The sequence below is a fragment of the Brienomyrus brachyistius genome, chromosome 11 (assembly GCF_023856365.1).
Source record: "Brienomyrus brachyistius isolate T26 chromosome 11, BBRACH_0.4, whole genome shotgun sequence".
NCBI lineage: Eukaryota > Metazoa > Chordata > Actinopteri > Osteoglossiformes > Mormyridae > Brienomyrus > Brienomyrus brachyistius.
The window spans coordinates 24,640,638-24,661,023 of record NC_064543.1 but is presented as its reverse complement, the minus strand read 5'-3'; the positions used below and the strand labels follow the sequence as shown (position 1 = coordinate 24,661,023).

General features: G+C 41.9%; 1 protein-coding gene across 8 annotated transcripts in view; it reads right to left on the bottom strand.

Moving 5' to 3' along the window:
• LOC125704238 (SH3 and multiple ankyrin repeat domains protein 2-like) overlaps positions 1-20,386 on the bottom strand; it is a 208,630-nt gene that overhangs the window by 152,899 nt on the left and 35,345 nt on the right. For all 8 annotated transcript variants that reach the window (XM_048969636.1, XM_048969637.1, XM_048969638.1 and 5 more), the window contains exon 2: positions 1,966-2,193. In XM_048969636.1, coding sequence (XP_048825593.1) covers positions 1,966-2,169 — 204 coding nt within the window. In that variant the 5' untranslated portion in view covers positions 2,170-2,193. The remainder of the gene's footprint in view (positions 1-1,965; positions 2,194-20,386) is intronic.

Below are 20,386 nucleotides of genomic sequence, written 5' to 3'. Positions count from 1 at the left end.
AGCAGGCTAATTCCAATGGGGTGTGCTTCCCTCTGAGGATCTTGGGCATGACAAGCTGCTTCTACACAGAACTAAACTACCTAAACACATCACTTTTAGCAGATAGAGTACAGAAAGCCACACTGGCAGTGTAAAATAAGCCAATTATGCTATTTGGATTTCAGCTTTGCAGGACTGAAGATACAAAGGCAGACACAAAAGGACTGAGTGACTGCATCCTGCACATCCACTACAATACAGGTACTTTCCCAGAAATGAAAAGCACAAAAATGTTATTCAAAAACATGGGGAGAGCATTGATGCATTCTATTCTAGCATCAGTGGCATTTCCACAATGCGGTGGTGATGGGAATCCTCCAAGCTTTCTCATCCTTTTACTTAATAGAAGACGTGTGAAATTTGCACTACAATGATTTCCCTCTCCTGAGAGAAAACAAATTCATACAATTACACCTGCAATCTGGAATTCAAACAGATGGTAAAATAGTCATTTTCCCAGCCCAGGGCCCTCCTTCTGCAGCGTAATCCTTGTTTGAAGTTAAGTCCCACAAGCTGTTGTCAGTTTATTTTTCACCTCAAGCCTCCAACTTCTTCAATTCACCTTTTACTTATTTCTGGACTGATGTCCTAAGTTTAAAACAAGGCTCACCCAGATGAACTCGCACATAAAATGAAAAATCTTATTAAACAGGACGTGCAAATTACAAAGCGATAGGATTCAACTGATCCTTCAAATCTGAATGTAGATTTTCATATGTGGGTGTCAGTATTAATCTGGCCAAGTGTCAATCTTCCCAGACAAAAGCACACACAGTGTCCAGAGCCTGAGGAAGGGGAACGTGTTGGGGAGGGAGGCAGGTGGTGAGTGTAATCTTGCATTTTGCCATGAAACCTCTGCCTGGAGATGACAGACAGGCCGGCTGTGTGGTTCTGGGCGGGCGACAACGAGCCTGTCGGCCTCCTGTCAATCAGGCCCAGTGTCAGGCCGCAATCCAGGGGCATATAATTGAGTGCCGGTAGCAGCAGACGTGTGAATTGTGCTCCGTTCCTGCCAGGCCAGACTATGGGCAGCTGAACAAGGATGCAACAAGGCAGCAACTGAGTACCTCAGAAGCAGAGCACCACCTGCGTCCTCTGGTGCACTGGTTTGGGCATGACGTGGACAGAGGGACGGGTGGGACACAATGTTGTAAAGGTGGCAATGATGTTCCGAAAGGTCCCAGAGCCCTGCTAATTGGCAATATCCTTTTGAAAGCATATGGGTGATAAAGGGTCCCAGCTACCAAGCTGGGTGGGCTACCCTAGTTAATAAATACTGCAGGTTGTACTGCGCTGGCCTTTAAGAGACCATGCTTGCACTGCAGAATGATCAGAAGTCAGAACTTAGGCTCCCAAACCATATCCTATTTGAAAGGAACAAAATAATTCCCAGACTTTGTGCTGTAATGACACGTTTTCTGGCAGAAACATAAACGATATAGAGGCAATCAGTGAAATGGCTTCTTACCCAGAAAACTAAATGTAAGACTCATAATCAATTCCTTTTGTACAACAATTGAAAGGCAAAAAGTAAGAGACCAGTAATTTGACTTAAAGTGACTTCTATCCACTTCTCTTCATAATGTTTGATACCCGAATGATGGGAGATAATTTAGCTCCTCTACTAATACTCAACTAGAAATGTATCTATAATTTCTGGCTTTCTGTTCTTCAGAAGCCTTATCACGTGTCAAACAAAATGAAGAATGCACGTTTTACAATCGTGGCCTTAAAATGCCTTGCAGGTATAACACTAAACAGAGCAGACAGAATGCCACACTCATGGGAACAGTAACTGAAGTAGCCTTTTGTGCATGAGTACTAGACCGCCCAGAGACAAAGGTGCTTCGCTCGAGGCCACAGCCACACATTACGAATGAGCAGGAAGGTGGCAGTGAGGCCCAGTGGGCACATGTGATCACTCACAGTCTGCTGCAGGTCAGGAATGACCACGCGGATGACCAGCGTATTGTTGTGGGTGTCCTCCATCTTGCTGGTTGGCCGCTCTGCTGTGGCCTTTATGGTCTCATAGATGGTTTCCTCTTTGGAGCTATCAGACTCGGATTCCATGGAGTAGTCGGAAAAACTCTGAGCCATCTCATCCTCACTGGATGTTGGGCTCCGGGGCATATTCAGCAGTGCGACCAAATTCAGCTGTAAGAATAAAACACGGGTGACAACAGTGAGAAGAGAAAGAAAAGTTACTTATAATGTTATATAGTAACAAGTCTTAAAAACGCAATTTATGCAAATATGAATTTAAAAGGTAGGGCTATTTTCAGCTGCAAAACGTCCCTTAGCTTCCTGTTTAATGGTAATTCTGCTACCCTTCTAGGTTGCACCCAGACAAAAATAATCACATATACTGCAACACAGCATTAGGAGCAAGAGGGAAATATTGAATGTAATGTGGTTTATACTATGTCCTACTTAATTCCAATTTGAATTCTAATTTAATTTAATTTTGCTGAAAGGCGTAACACATTCATAAAGACATATGTCAGAAAGGTGAGGCATGTGCAAGGATATTTTTAATTGCTTAATTTTACTTGAAAAATACTTGAATACTTGAAAAAGTTAAGCATTTGCCATAGCCTTACAGAACAACATCAATCAGCAATGCAATCTGTTCAGAGAATAGCAATGAGTTTTAACATCTGAATTTCAGAAAAAAAGTTTAGTAAAGGAAAAAAACTGCTGAGTCCTTGGAATCATTATACCCATTAGGAGAAAAAGGCACTGAAATACAGTACAGACACATTTTCAGTTGTGTTATAAACAGAGATGCTCACAAGTCCAAGTCAAGTTGCAAGTCTTTGGTCACAAGTCCAAGTCAAGTTGCATGTCTTTGGTCACAAGTCCAAGTCAAGTTGCAAGTCCTTGGTCACAAGTCCAAGTCAAGTTGCAAGTCATTGGTCAGGAGTCCAAGTCAAGTTGCAAGTCTTTGGTCACAAGTCCAAGTCAAGTTGCAAGTCCTTGGTCACAAGTCCAAGTCAAGTTGCAAGTCATTGGTCAGAAGTCCAAGTCAAGTTGCAAGTCTTTGGTCACAAGTCCAAGTCAAGTCTCAAGTCTTCCATGGTTGTAATGACCGTTAAATCATGGGCTGCATGCCATCTGGTCTGATTAGAACACTGCTTTAATATATCTAAAGAATTTAAAGCATGCACTCCACTCTTTTATCTGTTAGCACACAGTATCATTTATTAATGGTACAGTATATGATCAGGTACTTTAAATGGGTTATTGCAATGCAATATGAAGAAAACACACACAATGAAAGCTTTCCTTTAAAGTGAATAACTGTGTTTTGCAACATTTTTCTTTTTTCACCTTTTCAAAATATTTGTGAATCTAATCAAGCTAACCTCGCTTAGTTACAAAGAAAGCTAATGTTAGATAGCTGATTCTGTTAACTTTCCTTTCACATTACGAAGTGACTGACTGGTCTATCTGCATTTTGAAGTGCCTGTTGTGGTCGATCATTTACTTCAGGAATCCTTAGTTCCGGTCCTGGAGGCTCAGAACCCAACGCAGTTTGCAGATTTCCCTACTCAAACACATCTTAATCAGCTAAGTACCAGGTTTAGTAGGTGAGTTTGACAGATTTCACTGCATTGTAAGCTTAAGCCTAACTGCTGGGAATGCTTTGTAATACTGCTATCTAAGGAAATGCTATTCTTAAGAACATAACAAATTTACAAACGAGAGGAGGCCATTTGGCCCATAAAGCTAGTTTGGGGAGAACTTAACTAATAGCTCAGAGTTGTTAAAATCTTATCTAGCTCTAATTTATAGGAACCCAGGGTTTTAGCTAACACTACACTAGCAGGAAAACTATTCCATACTCCAACTACAAGCTGTGTAAAGAAGTGCTTCCTCAAATTTATTTAAAAATGTTCTCTAATTTCCACTTCAATATCGTTTACAAGATTTGAACGAAAAAGAATAACCTGGAAATGCAACGTATCTAAACAAAAAGCAGGCAATGCATTACACTGGCATTACACTGGCTTTTGTCTCACTGTTGTTGTTTGTTCAGAGGACAGTCTGGGCTAGAGAAGAGATATAGTTTTGAGAAAAGCTGTTAACTGCAATATTTTTCAACCTATTCAGGCCAAAATGGCTATATATGGCAAAGAAGTATGTTTGGACGAGCAAAAGCCTGAATGAGGGTTTGGATTTCAAGGGAGCGCTAACACTGGAGGAAGGCCTGCTGAACCTGCACCTTAAATAAACGACCTGATTAGAATGAATATCTAGAGGATAGGCCAAAATACCATGGGCGGGGGATGGAACATGCTTAGCTATTGATATAATATTACTATTATTTTATTTGTCTGAAAGCCCCTTTCAGAGCACAAGGGTTCCTTTAACCACATTCAGAATGCATGGCTACTCTTGCTGCTTTTTTGGTGCAATTCACAGAGAAATAACAAGAAAGGTCACATGAAGCCATTTAATCGAGACAAGCCATTAACTCCCATAAGGTGGTAAGCTGATATACATGATAAGGCAATTTTATTCTTGTGCAGGTAAAAGTGTGTAAAGTAAAGCATCATTGCATAATCATTATAACTGAAATTGTCAAAATCTGTCCCTCACTTTAATCACTAAGAGTAATAAGCATAATAATACCGAGGACAAAATAGACTAAACTTTTCAAATTTTCTTTTCCAATCTAGACAATTAATGAGATAAGACACTTCACAAATTCCAATTCACAAATTAAAAGCTCCACATATAATTACAGTAAAACAAACATTATGTGGCAATAAATTCAAAGGGAAAATCACATTTTGCCTAAAGTGGACATTCATGATGCAGTAAAATGATGGAAATGGTCCTGTTGTAATTGACACAATGCATGCAAAGTACATTTTAATTTCAAAGGGCCGTATTGTAATGAATAAATTAGATGCAGCATACGTAACGTTCTTTGTTGGTGACAATGGTGAAGAGGTGTCTCTTAATATGTGAGCAATGGCCTGACGTGGCTTTGCTGTTCATAGTGTGCAAGGCTTCAAAGAACATGCCTTCGGAAAGCCGGAAGAACTGGACAGAATAAAGAACATTCTTGAAGAAGGCCATCTACAGTATAGGGTCACCAGGACTTGACATCACTCAGTAATAATAAAGCATACATATTAGGGGTATAAATTGTTGGAGCCAAAGGGGAGTTTAAATATTGGCTGGTAATATCAGCCAAGACTGACACATTGCACCAATGCCAATATGTTAACTAATAAGTCATGTATCTCTAAGGCTAATATGAGTTTTTATTTCGCTAACTAGCTACCTCTTGATCGTTGCTACTGTAACTTGCAAAAAGAACATTTTTGCGCCATAAAACAGAGGCCTTTTCCAAAAGCCGTGGCAGGGCTTTGTGTGGCAATACTGCTAATCTGCACGTCTACTTACAGCATGTGAACGCTACAGTATAGAGCCCAGCAGTAGGAGTATCTTTATTTTACTGCCCTAAAATGTTTTCAGATCAATGCATTGAATTATCACCTTAATAGTCAATTTATCATGATGTATAAATGCATTTTTACACACCTATTATATATATACAGTAACAGTCCAAAATTTGGACATGCCAAGCCACCTAAAAAGGAAAGTGATATCACTTTTGACAGTTATTGTTATATCACATGACTTGGCCACCTGACCTAAACACAGTAGAAATTGTTTTAGAGGAGTTTGACCAGAGAGTGAAGGAAAAGTGGGCAATTAGTGTTCAGCATATGTGGGACCTTCTTCAGGACAGCTGGAAGAACATCCCAAGAAGCCACTTCATGAAACTGGCACAGAGGAGAACGTAGGCTCAGCCAGTCCCTGGAGTAAATGGGGTTAAGGGCCTTGCTCAAGGACCAAACGGTGGGATCACTGAGATCCAGGAATTTGAACCAGCAACCTTCCGAGTCCCAACCCACAGAGCTGCCCCTAACAATTTTTTTAAATACTTTCTATGATGAGTGTGTCATTTTAAAGTTTTGGTGTTTTTATAATTATTCTAAAATGTAGAATGTACAAATAAATCTTTCTATGAGTAGGTGAGTGCAAAGTTTGACTGCAACTGTAGTTATTTGAGTAAAAGGTGCATCTGTCCTTCAGTGATGAGGAAGTGTATATACTGTGTATATATATGTACATCATGCGCTTTGTGTTTTAGAAGATTAAGCCTTATTCAGCTGCAGAAACAAGGGCAGAAGGACAGAAAAGTAATACAGCTACCAATGAAAACACACTATTTGATGACAATAACACACCAAAAGGTCAATGTCCTTCTTCCTAGCAAACACCTGTCCAAATGACTTATTCATCCTTCCACTGTAATAACAAGCCTGCTGTTTTTGGTGGGGGATCAAGGCTCAATCACAGTACACCATTATCGTTCAATATAAAATATGTCAAAACTACTTCCAGTTGGGCATGGTCCTTATTTTCTTTGCAATATGATTTTGTGCATTTCTCACCTTGACCATCATCACATGAACTTTAGGATAGGGGTCAAATTAAAATGTTACTACTGCCCCCCCCACCCCAAAAGAAATCACTTCTCCCTGTCTGGCAGGAGGGCGGCTCTCAGCTCTGGGTGTAGTGCTTCCTACTGTCCTTTCATTCGTGCATTGAATCTAATTCAAGAATTAGCTGATCCCTCATGTTGGAGCTTCTGACCCAAGGTTCTGGCAGAGACCCAGAAAAGTAGTTCTACATGCCTTCCCATGGCTCCTCCCACATCACTGGCGCTTCCACATTTACATATTTAGCAGATGCTTTTATCCAAAGTAAAATACAGGCAAGGAAAATAGCACATTGCAAACTTTCATGCTGTTGAGGACTCAGCTAGGCATAATTGCAGCTATGCTGACCTTGCACTGAACTCGCAGGCACAAGTGCAAGCAGTATTGGAGCAGGAGCTACCCAACACCTACGCATCTATTAAAGTTTTGTAAGATCTTAGTAAAACTACACAAGAGCCAGTGATTGCAACATAGCAACATTCGGAGATAAATTATCATGGATGCAGGGCATGGTGCACCCAGGGAAAGGAGGTGACGCAAGGGGTTTTATTACAGAAATGGAATAAATTGGGTAAAACTACAAACAAAAGGACCACGAGGGGTGAGAACGAAACAGAGGTGAAACGCTATTAACAGAACCATAAAGAACCACAAAGGGATACCACTAAGACAGGGAACAGGCAGCATTTTTAAAAAAAAAAAAAAAACATATCACACATGAACATTCTGACACAATGACCCACTCAGGAAATAAATAAAGTCAGGAACTGAACAGAAAACCAGGGAAAACAAGGGACAGCTGTAACTCATAATCAATTAACCAATCAAGGGAGGTGCAGGAATAACGAGAAACAGGTGGAACTAATAACTAATGGGCACAGAAACTCGGGAGCTTTACGAAAACCAAAAAACTAGGAAGCAAACTGGGAATATAAAACAAGGCTAATCAATTACAAAATCAAAAGGTACAAAACAAAACTGGAACAGAGCAGGAGGAGGGTGAACCAAGTGCAGGAATTAAAGACACAAATACACAGAGAATTAACATATACAAATATCAGGTCAGTTTTGAACACATGACTTAAGGGAAACAGTATCAGAGCCTCACCCTCAACACATTGAGCTGAGTGACAAGGATTATCAGACAAGGAATGACAAGACGGGCTGGCCAGCGGTACCAGCTGGCCCAACGGGGAAGAGACATGAAGGCCAAGATCAGATGGCTGCTGACCCTGACAGAAATCAGGTTAGTAACGAAACTCATGGAACAGATAAGGTGTTTCTTAAGAAGACCAGACATGATTTGGCAGCTTATTCCACCATCGAGGAACCACACAAGAGTGGAGTGACACTTCTTACATGGTGAAGGGAGCTCCAGGCGGCATTGGTGCTGACTGAAGGGGGTAAGGGGCAACATCGGAATTCTGGGAAATTAGTGTTAGTCCATTAATGGACCTGTAAGCCAGCACTATGGACTTGAACTTGATGTTCGTCCCAATAGGGAGCCAGTGAAGAGACATGAGAATGTTTGGGCCGACTGAGTAGCAAACGTGCTACGGTATTTTGAATGCAGTGGTTTGATAGCATCAGCTGGTTAGACCAAATGTCCTCAGTGTCACGCAGGCACTTTTATTAACAGACACCTGTACATGTGCATAAAAAAATGGCTTAGAAATAAAGTACCAGCATATATTATTTTTACCAGCCAGCACCTCTTCGCTAGCTTGCCTCGTGTTTGTATGTGTCTCCATGCTGTCACTGCATGAAAGTGCCTGGACTTGAAGCTAAGTTGCATGCTGAGACAGAAGCTGCCTGATCTTCCTGGTGTTATACAGGGTAAAGCTGCAAGATCAGGAGATGGCTGTTTTTGTGCTGAGCAAAGGACAGCTGGTCGTCTAACTTTGCCACATGTTTCTAGCAGGCCTTGATGGAGACAATCTGGATGATACAAGCTGAACAATGATGCCATGGTGGATGGAAGTGCTGGCAGGAAAGACAAGAAACTCTTAGGTTAAGCTGGAGGTGGTTTCCTCATCCACGCTGGGACAGACAGCCAGACATGCAGACATCTAGAGAGAGAAGGTCAAGTACATCTGGATGTCAGATGGCCATTTCTTCTCGTTTCAAGATACAAGACGCAAGATAAGAGTTTATTCGTCACATGGTTATACAAGTACATGTAGTGAAATGTACCCTGAAATGTGCAAATCAAAAATAGAATTTAGAGTGAGGCAACAGTTACAATAACTGAAGTTATAATATATACATAATATAGAGAAGTACAGAAGTTGTTCTAATATAGAGAACAATCAAGGTTAAAAACTGTACAGGGGCGGCATGGTGGTGCAGTGGTTAGCACTGTCGCCTCACACCTCTGGGACCCTGGTTTGAGTCTCCGCCTGGGTCACATGTGTGTGGAGTTTGCATGTTCTCCCCATGTCGTCGTGGGGTTTCCTCCGGGTACTCCGGTTTCCCCCCACAGTCCAAAAACATGCTGAGGCTAACTGGAGTTACTAACTTGCCCGTAGGAGTGCATGTGTGAGTGAATGGTGTGTGAGTGTGCCCTGCGATGGGCTGGCCCCCCATCCTGGGGTGTTCCCTGTGCCCATTGCTTCCGGGATAGGCTCCGGACCCCCCGCGACCCAGTAGGATAAGCGGTTTGGAAAATGGATGGAAAAACTGTACACATGGTGCTAGAACTTTGTAATTGAAGTGCAGTGTGACTTATTGCAGGTGACATAAGTATAAATATAAATATAAGCAGCAAGGTTGATGGAAATGTAGTTTACAGATTGTTAAAAACAGCAGGTTGATGACAGGAAGAGTTTACATGGGTTGGGTATATTAAGGATGTAGTGGTGGCATGTCCTGATTAAGGAATCTTACGGCGTGAGGATAGAAGCTCATCCTGTGTCTCTCTGATTTTGCCGTAATACTCATAAAGCATCAGCCTGATTTCAGCAGCTCAAACAGACAGCTGCTGGGATGAGACGAGTCTCTGATGGTCCTGGTTGCTCTGCTCCGGCATCTCCTGGTATAAATGTGTTAGAGGTGGTAGAGAAGATCTGGTGCAGCACTGCTGCCTGAATCACTCTCAGTAGTCCCTTAATGTCCTGTATACAGCTGTTTCTGTACTAGAATGTGATGTTCTGGCTCAGGGCATTTTCCACAGCGCTGGAGTAAAAAGTCCTAAGAATCGCTGAAGAAACCCAAAACTTCTTCAGCTGTCTTGGGTGGTAAAGACGCTGCCTCGCCTTGCTGGACTGGGTTTGGATGTGTTTTGTCCATGTTGTCAGGTCCTCAGTGATGCGTACGCCTGGATATTTGAAGCTGCTCATTCTCTCCACTGCAGACCCGTTGATATAGAGGGGGGAGTAGGAGCGCTCCTTACTCCTCCAGAAGTCCACCAGCAGCTCCTTGGTCTTGCTGACGTTAAGTTGGAGGCAGTTCTCCTGGCACCACAATGTCAGGGTATCCACCTCCTCCTTGTCGGCTGCCTCATCGTCGTGGAAGATGAGACCCGGCACTACTGTGTCATCAGCGAACTGATGATGGAGTTGGAGCTGTGTGTGGCCACACAGTCTTTAGTGTAGCGTGAGTAGAGGAGAGGGCTGAGCACGCATCCTTGAGGAGCCCCTGTGTTAAGTGTGATGGTGTTGGAGACACAGCCACCTACTCTCACCACCTGTGGTCTGCCTGTGAGGGAGTTGCAGACCCAGGCACACAGGTGGTTGTTCAGTTCTAGCTCCCTCAGCTTGGTGTACAGTCTGTGGGGAACTTTTGTGTTAGACACAGAACTGTAGTCGATGAACAACAGTTTCACACAGTTTCCTTGCTTCTTGTCCACGTGGCTGAGGGGCACTCTGGTGACAGTAACACTGAACGTTGCTGGAATGTTCTTTTGCTAGTTTGACGATGCACCATACTCTGTATGAAGCCGCTTTATAAACGCTCATATCGCTGGTGATGAGTCCGGCGTTATACGCAGCAGTATGGGAGTTCACAACCTAGTGAACGGTTCCATCCACCCGCGGCTTCTCATTCGTGAAAGTCGTTACTGTTGCCATGGGGATAATATCGTTAGCAAGCATGCTAATAAAGCTAACCACTACATCCGTAAACTCATCGATGTCATCTGCGCATGACCAGAACATGGCCCAGTCTACGTCATAAAGCGTGTTCTGTACTGTAGCGTGGCTTCTGATTAGGTGGTCCAGCGTTTTACCTCCCTTGCGACCGGGACTTGAAGAATAAGCTTCTGTTTATCTTCCGGTATGAGGAATAGAACGTTGTGGTCGAATTTACCAAAAGTCAGCTGGGAAGCAACTTGGTAGCCCTGCTTGAATGGCGCGTAGCAGTGATCAAGAATGTTGGCTCCCCTTGTTGGACATGTAACAGCATAACTAGTCTCGCAAGGTTCGAACTAGGTTCGCTTTGTTAAAGTTTCCCACCACGATGAACGCTGTATCCTGGCGTTTGTTTTGTAACGCACAAAGCACATCGTGTAATTCAGACAAAGCCGTACCTAAGTCCGCATGAGGTGGAATGTAGACCACCGTTGTGATAACCGAGCTGAATTCTCGAGGGAGATAGAATGGGCGACACTTGATGGTCAGATATTCCAGATGAGGTGAGCAGGAGCGAGAGAGGGTAGAAACGCTCTTTGCCCCACACCACATAGTGTTCACCACGAAATAAACTCCCCCACCTTTAGATTTGTTCGCCTTCGCCATTCTGTCCATGCAAAACAATGAGTCCGACGGAGTCACCACTAGATTCGGTACCAGGGGGGTCGGCCACGTTTCCATGAAACATATTATGTTGCAGTTTCATGCGTCGTGCTGGAACCTCAACCTCTTCATATATTCAAAGGCAAAAGCTCTAGAATCAAGGTTTCTGACAGACAGTCAACTGTGAAAGCCCAACTGTTGGGAGAACCAATTAATATGAAAAGTATCAAAGGACCTTTCCAATGCATGTCACCCCCAGTATTTGTTATGGCCAGCTGCTGTCCCCACCTCAACACATCAAACTGTGTTGCTTGACATAACCATAATCTGCACTGGATATGTAAAACCATGGAATTTAATATACTACCTAGATCACCAATTACACATCTGGCAATACAGCTTAGGGGAGGGGCAGGGCTACAGTAATTCTTCAGTGTGTGCACTCGTGTACAAAACATCTGAAGCTGTGTTCGACCCTTTGCACACAGTTCTGGAGCACTGGTACAATTTCAGCTGGACCTACTGAGTGCTGACTGCATGAAATAAATAGCAAGCAATTCCTGGGGGATTGCCGGCTTTGGTGAAGATAATAGATGAGTTTCTTTTATTACTGTATGCAACCCGGATGGAAAAAAAACCCACAATAACCCCTTTCCCACAATAATCCATCCATAATCCACCTGTCCCTGATGTTGGTGGTACTACAGACCAGGCATGTGCAGAGGGGGATTGTTACAGTGGTCCAAGCCAATGCCCCTTTGCACTCCTTGGCTAAATTGCTGCTCTTATCTATTAAATGATCCAATAACAAAGTGGACGTGAACACACTGGCAGTTAGACTGACACTTGTTGAAATCTGGCCCTTACCATACATCATTGAAAATGTCTGCTCTAGCACTTGAACCATCATTTTCAGCACCAATGAATGTCAAACTCCTTTAACTGCCAAGCAAAAAGTACTTTGGCATATGCAGCCCTTTTGTTTGCGCTAATGTGCCGTAGTGTTAATAACAGCAGCGAATGTGACACCCCCAACCAAAAATCTTAAATGATTCTAACAGGGTGGTTTCCCTGTTGAGAAATTGTAAAGCTGAATAGTTTTCAATTTATTGCTGATTCCATGTTCGCTGACGTTTCCACTTTTTAAGAACTGTATAAAGTAATTTTATACAAATCAACTCAGGTGAAACACTTCATTAAAAATGTACATTTTCAGGGTTTCCATCTCTCACACATCTGGTGTGACCCTCACACTTTCAATCTCTCATACTAGAGGTGGGTGATATGGACCAAAAATCACATCTCAATATTTTTAAGAAGAATGGGGATATATGATATGTAAGTCATGACAAAAAGACAGTTCCAAGTCAGACCCAAATGTCCTCAATGTCACACAGGCACTTTTATTAACAGACAGCTGTACATGTGCATGAAAAAATGGCTTAGAAATTCTTCGCTAGCTTGCCTCATGCCTGTATCTGTCTCCATGCTGTCACTGCCTGCAGGACTTGTGAGTGAGGGGGAGGGGCGGGTTGTGTTCAGAGAGGGAGGGGGACGGGCCAGGGTGCAGTTGTGTGAGAGACAGACAGGGAGAGGAGAAATAGGCAAACTGGGGGCTCTATAGTATAATTTTAAAGCAACATAAACTATATCGATATAAACAATATTGCGAAACGATATTATGAAAACATATTGGTATATTTTAAAAACTCAATATATTGCCTAGCCCTGTCTCACACTCCTGCAAGAAATCTTACGGCACATATATATTATTACATTATAAACCTAAAATTAGCTACACCAAAAGTGTTGGGGTAGTTTACAAACCCTACAGCCTATTTCCAAGGTAATACAATATTACATATATGTACCTGCATTTGCATGCGTTTGCAGACTTGTCTCAAATTAAAAATCTCACTCCAGCCAGCTGACTCTGTGTTTTATTTGAAATGAAAAGTAAAATGCATCGTTTTCGGCTAAAGCGGCTTGTCATTCCGTTTGCCTTGTTACGCTGACAAATATTAAATGAGTAAACATTACTCGTGTCACTTTTTGTATCTTTTTGAAATAATAAGACTGCCCCTACCCAAATTTAACAACAATTAATGTTTTCTGTTCTTCTGATATTCATGTTAACGTGAGTTGTTTATTTTGTAATTGATGTGGGTTTAAGATTAATTTCACAAGATTAATCTATAGAAACCAATAATATAAGCAAAGAGCACTAAAATATATGACACAAACAAAACTGTGTTATGGCTTTTCCAGCTTTTTTGGGGTTACAGTAAATATGCAGCTGTGAGGATACCTGACTCTCCCATTGTTTTCTTGATGGGTGAGCGGTACGCTAATGCGATGGCCCATTAGTGACTACAAAAGGTGCGATACACCAAAGTATGTCGCTGCTGGTGGTTAAAGGTTGAAAAAATGCTGGCGGTTCTAGTGCTAGTCAGAGATCTTCTGTTCACTAAACTGACATTTTTCTTTTTTGTTTACTACTGTACAGTTGGGTTGATGTCCCCAAAATGCTAAATTATATATTGTGATGTAGCCTTTTGGAATCATTTTTCTGTTATTCTGGCATAGTGGTGCAGTGGTTAGCACTGTTGCCTCACACCTCTGGGATCTGGGTTCGAGTCTCCGCCTGGGTTACATGTGTGTGGAGTTTGCATGTTCTCCCCATGTTGTCGTGGGGTTTCCTCTGGGTACTCCGGTTTCCCCCCACAGTCCAAAAACATGCTGAGGCTAATTGGAGTTACTAAATTGCCCACAGGAGTGCATGTGTGAGTGTATGGTGTGTGAGTGTGCCCTGCGATGGGCTGGTCCCCCATCCTGGGTTGTTCCCTGCCTCGTGCCCATTGCTTCCGGGATAGGCTCCGGACCTCCCGCGACCCAATAGGATAAGCGGTTTGGAAAATGGATGGATGGATGGATGGATGGATGGATAGTAACATACAGTCACATGAAAAAGAAAGTACACGTTCTTTCACTTGTATGATTTTATGTATCAGGACAAAATCATCTGATCCTTAAAATTAGGTAAATACAACCTCAGATGAACAACGGACATGACACATGACAAATTATTTGGTGTCATTATTTAGGCCTTTTAAAAAAAAAAAATAATAAATTAAGCCAAAATGCAGGTGCAATGTGTGACAAGCTCCCCCTAACGGCTTCCATAGGAATTAAGAGGATAAGTAGCAGCCAGGTGCTGCTAATCAAATGCACATGATTAATTGATCATCAGAAAGTGTGACCACCTCCATAAAAGCAGAAGTTTTGGCTGTTTGCTGGTCTGGAGCAGTCAGGTGTGTGTTAACATAATGCCAAGGAGGAAAGACATGAGCAATGATCTTAGAGAAGCAATTGTTGCTGTTCATTAATCTGGGAAGGGTTATAAAACCATTTCCAAACAACTTGAAACCCAGCATTCTACAATGAGAAAGATTATCCACAAGTGGAAAACATTCAAGATAGTTGCCAATCTTCCCAGGAGTGGAAACTTCAGCAAATTCATCCCAAGGTCAGAGAAATGGCAAAAAAGCCAAGACCTACACCCCAGACTCTATAGACCCAATGAGCATTTTGAATGTTAAAGTTCATAACAGTACAATTATAAAAAGACTGGACAAGTATGGCTTATTTGGAAGGGTTGACTGGAGAAACAGAACATGGCAGCATGACCATGAACTCCTTTGTAAACCAAAGTATTGTAGAATCAAATGTGAGGCCATCTGTCCAAAAGCTAAAGCTTTGCTGAAATTGGGTCAGGTAACAGGACAATGATCCCAAGCACACCAGCAAATCTACAACCAGAGTGGCTGAAAAAGAAGATCATGGTGTTTCAATGGTCCAGTCAGAGTACAGAACTCAACCCGATTGAAATGCTATGGTGGGATCTTAGAGCTGTGCATGAGTGAATATGCACAAACCTCAATGAACTGCAAGCAACATTGTAAAAAGCGTGTCAAAAGTCCTCCACGACGATGTGAGTGACTAATAAAGTCATACAGAAAACAATTACTTCAAGTTATTGTTGCTAAAGGTGGTTCTACAAGCTGTTGAATCATGGGGTGTATTTAGTTTTTCCACACATGCCCTCCTCATTTAGGCTTCATTTTTATTAAATAATGTCACTGTGGAATCTGTCTGTTCTTTGACACCTGAGGTTAGATTTAGATAATCTTAGAACCTGATAAGGACCATGTCCTGATACATACAACCATAGAACTGAAAGAGGGTGTACTTTCTTTTTCACATGACTGTAAGTGTTTAAGATTTATATGGGCAAAATGTAATTTCATTATTTCTGTGAGTTTATCAATGTATATTGTAGCTACAACAGGTAAGCTAGCAAGTAAAGTCTAAAAACTTTGTTTTGGTAATTTAGTAGTTTTACCATGTACCGTAACACACTCCCCTGCTATAAATAGATTACGTTAAAAGTTGATATGTAAATATTAATTTAATAATTAATAAGTAAATAGAGTGACAATTTTGTTAAATTATCCAGAGCGAATCCCTGGGTGAGCTGAGTGATCCCAGCATTTGGCCCTTGAGCAAAACTCTTAACCCCAATTACTTGAAGGATTGGCTGACTCTTTCTCCTCTATGCCAGTTTCATGAGATGGCCTCTTGGGATGTTCTTCCAGCTGTCCTGATGGAGGTCCCACATATGCTCACCATAATTGGCCACTTTTCCTTCACTCTCCACTCAAATGCCTCCGGAACCATTTCTACCGTGTTTAGGTCAGGTTGGTCACCTGGTATATAGTGCAATATAGATGAGAGCTTCATCTCATTGAACAGGTCCAGATCTTCACCTACACAACGAGCCTGCAAAATGCTGCCACTAAGCAGCACTGCTTCAAATTTTGGGGTGATCTGTCTCAAAAATCACTTTCAGTTCAGTATCTATACAATGCTTCTGCAAAGTTTGAAAAAGATGTGCCAATTTTTTTTTTGACTACAAAATGTTACAGATTGTGACATGATAGGTACCCCAGTGTTAATCTGTTTGTTTGGAAAGTCAAAACATTAAGTGTCAAACCTGCATCCTTTGTTGATATCACTATGCCAAGTTGCATCAGTTTCGCAGCAACCTGTCTAAATTTAAGCAATTCCAGTTCCATATTCATGCAATGCCCATGCAAAGTTTGAAAACGCCGGGGCCCAATTTACTAAAACAAGCACGGATGACCAAATCTTGCTTGACTGCTCCTCTTGACTTTTCACTCCATTACAAAGTGATAAAGGTGAATAGAGCAAGATGGCTGACAGGCTGCACATTACACATGCCACTTTAAGTGATGCTGAGAAAAGCACAAAATTGCACTGCTTGGGGGGTTGACATGGCAACCAAGAAATACTTCAACATTGTGAAAACAGTCAAAAACAAACATGATAATGATAGACACTAGTTACACATAAAACTATTTTTTAAACCAAAAAGACTAAACAATGAGTCTTAATGATTAAATGCATTTCATGAGCTGTAAACAATGGCATATTAATGCAAAAAAAACCTCAAATGTAGCTATTTAGCAGATACTTCTGACTAAAGCGATGTACAAGTAAGCAAAGCTTGGGGTTAGGAAGGGGGGGTCAACCAGTGTCCTCGGAGCAACTGGTTTTAGGGGCTTTTCTCCAGGGCCCATTGATGACACAATTACTCTGCTGATCATACTGTTTGAACCAACATACCTCCAGACACAGGCAGGGGGTTCCTATCTCACTTCCCGCCCGACCCCCATAATGCAAACAGTGACAGTTTTTAAAGATGTTTTTAAATAAGAGTGATGGCTAAGATGGATCTGTAGTCTGAAACTGACTAGTACCAGCCAAATCCAAAGAACATCTTGCTGCACTTCTGGGCACACAAGCATCCTGGTGCTGTGATTCAATGGCTAGGCGTTGATAGCAGGGCACACGGTGTGTCGCATATGAATCTGAAAACCAGAAAGGACGGGTACTACACTGATACACCTAAAGTTAATACAGAGCCCCTGCCATTCCTTCCTTCTAACATTATTTTGCCTTTCATCTTAGAAGGTCTAATATTACATTTGAAAAAGGAAGTCAAACAAAGATAAATATCCTGTCCCCCAAACGTCATTCTAAAGCACATAGCTATCTCTGCATGTGTTCCTGCGAACTGCACCCTGCTATGCAGCGTGAGGAAGCAAGCTAATTGACTTAGATAAGAATATGTTACACTTTCATGTCCCAGTGCAAGAATAAATGACATACTGAAATGAAATTAGGCTGGTAATCACAAAACATCCTTTTATGGAAATGTGAATGCAGATACATTTCATTGGACATTTCCCTGCCATGGGGCAGCTTGGATGCACTGTGCATCTCCATCAGACTGTGCATGTGCCATGGTCTCATTAAGTGTGTAATCAGGAATTATCATCCTGTCTGTACACAGACAGAAGTGTCCATGACAAGACATATGTATCTGTGACAAAATGTTTTTAAAAACCATGTCTGTGATAAATATCTCGTTTTCTCAAAATGTCTGTCAGACGTCACCATGGTGTTAATCTCTGCTTCTGATGTAATTCTTAGTAAGTGCAAAGCCTTCTGGGGCATAAGACTGTAATTAGCAGATTTTGAATGACGTATGAATATTTCAATGCACAGTGTTCAACCATCCATCCATTTTCCAAACCGCTTATCCTACTTGGTCGCGGGGGGTCCAGAGCCTATCCCGGAAACAATGGGCACGAGGCAGGGAACAACCCAGGATGGGGGGCCAGCCCATCGCAGGGCACACTCACACACCAGTCACTCACACATGCACACCTATGGACAATTTAGTAACTCCAATCAGCCTCAGCATGTTTTTGGACTGTGGGGGGAAACCGGAGTACCCGGAGGAAACCCCACGACGACATGGGGAGAACATGCAAACTCCACACACATGTAACCCAGGTGGTGACTCGAACCCGGATCCCAGAGGTGTGAGGCAACAGTGCTAACCACTGCACCACCATGCCGCCCCGTGTTCAACCATTTTTAACAAAAATAATTTACTTTGGTCAATGTTTGTAAAAAATTTTTTTTAATTTCCAAGAACTGGCAATCATCAGCAGTGATATGTTGTCTAAGGCTCACAGCTAACTATGGAATAACATATATTGGACAATATCGTAATTCAATATAGGCTCACAAACTCAACTGATGTGTTCAACATGTATAGGCAAACAATCCCACAAGACCCAACACTGAATAGGCTGTTAGAACATTCAGAAAGCTGCCTGATAGAAGTCACCTAAGGGCCTTTCACTTCACAGCCCCCCAGCAGTTCCAGAACTCATCCACTGAGGTAAATTGGGTCAGCACCTGGGTCAGTGAGTATCTAGCAGGCTCCAGGAAAACTTCTCCATGAGTCGCCAGTGCAGGTGACAGAATTACACTCCTCATTATCGAACTGCGGCATATGAACTGGGAAAGGAGCAGCTGTCTCTCATCCTGAAAATAACACTAAGATTACAGCCATTAGCTCAGTAATAGATTGCCGTTTTCCTGACACCAGCTGGCATAGGCTGGGGGGGGGGGCACAGGGACATTGTTGACACCTTTCAGGGGAAATAGCACTTGAAGATGCAACCTATTTTGTGAACCGCAGTGACTTGCTCAAGAGAACACAGTTAGTGTCCCTTGGTTCCAGGCACTTGGGGGTCCTAGGCAGCTGCCGAAACAATTTCCCTTTTGTGATTTTCAATTTGGCAAAGTGAGTACTAACGTAGCAGACCTCATTAAGTGTACTGTATGACACTCCCGTGCAGTGGTTACATCATCCCCTGGAGTTGAGGGCAGAATTTGAATAGTTTGATTGACTGGTAATCCTTCTGCTGGCTGTAGTGGATGTGTCCATCCTCCACCTGTTGGACTGAACTATCGTTTAGAAACTATAACTTTGATCTGAATGTATTGTTTTCATTCTTAATTGATTACAAGAAGGGGAAGAAGTCAGGCGCAGTCAACACAAGGAAAGAAACTCACCAAATCAATCATAACTCAAGAAAAACCCAATACAGAAAAAAAGTTACATATGGGTCTGTTAGGAAGGTTCTGTTTACTGCGTAACCATTTTTTAATGAAATTTTAATAAAAAAACGCAAGATCTTATGTTTAAAGTGACTTATTGCCACAAAGTAAGAAACACTGATATCACATGGCCACCTTAAGCCTACAGCTTTCAGCGTTGCATGACTGACCACCATACAGTCTGCTTCCTTACCCAGTACCACAACCACGAAATATCAGGCAAAAAATAGGCTAAAAGAACCCAGGACCTCATCTGACAATCACTAGATATAGTAATGTTCACTCCAACATCTAGCTGAGTCACTGCAAAGTGATCCATGCAATTCTTGCCCAAAATGCCATGTTTGACATTTTACAAGGGAAAAAAGGTGAAAACAAAAAAGTCTTTCAAAACAAACAGATTAACACTGAGGAAGCTGTCATGTCACAATCTGTAACATTCTGTACTCAGGGAGCTGAAGGGAAAGCATTAGATGAAGTCCAGTTCACAGAAGATGCATCACACAACACGTGAGTTTTTTTTCTTATTATTTCATACAGTGCTTATATGGTCAGTAAAAAAAAAAGATAAATAAGAGAGTTTGGATTATTGCAACAATGACCTTTACAAGAAATCCAAGATTCTTTCAGTTCAGAGACAAATGACATAGTGCAGATCTTTGACAGGAATGGAAGCAATTTGTTTAACAATGATTAATTCCTGATTTGAATGTCACAGGAGTCTAAAAGGAACAGAATGAAAGACACCAATTAGAGCTTCATAGGCACCTTCTCACTATGCTCCTGTGACGTCCAGGACTGCGTATATGAGCCTGTCAAATGATTAAACAGAGTGGGAATTAAACAAGTGAAGCCGTGTGTCTCCACTTACATGAGTCCATGAGACCAAAGCCTTTTTTACCATGACATGCAGACTGGTCAGAAAGTTCCTTTAGAGACTTGAAGCCATACCATTTAATAGTCTCTTAAGTGTATTTTCTGCTTTACTTCTGACAAAAAAAGCACAAAGCACGGGATCTCAAATGCTGCCAA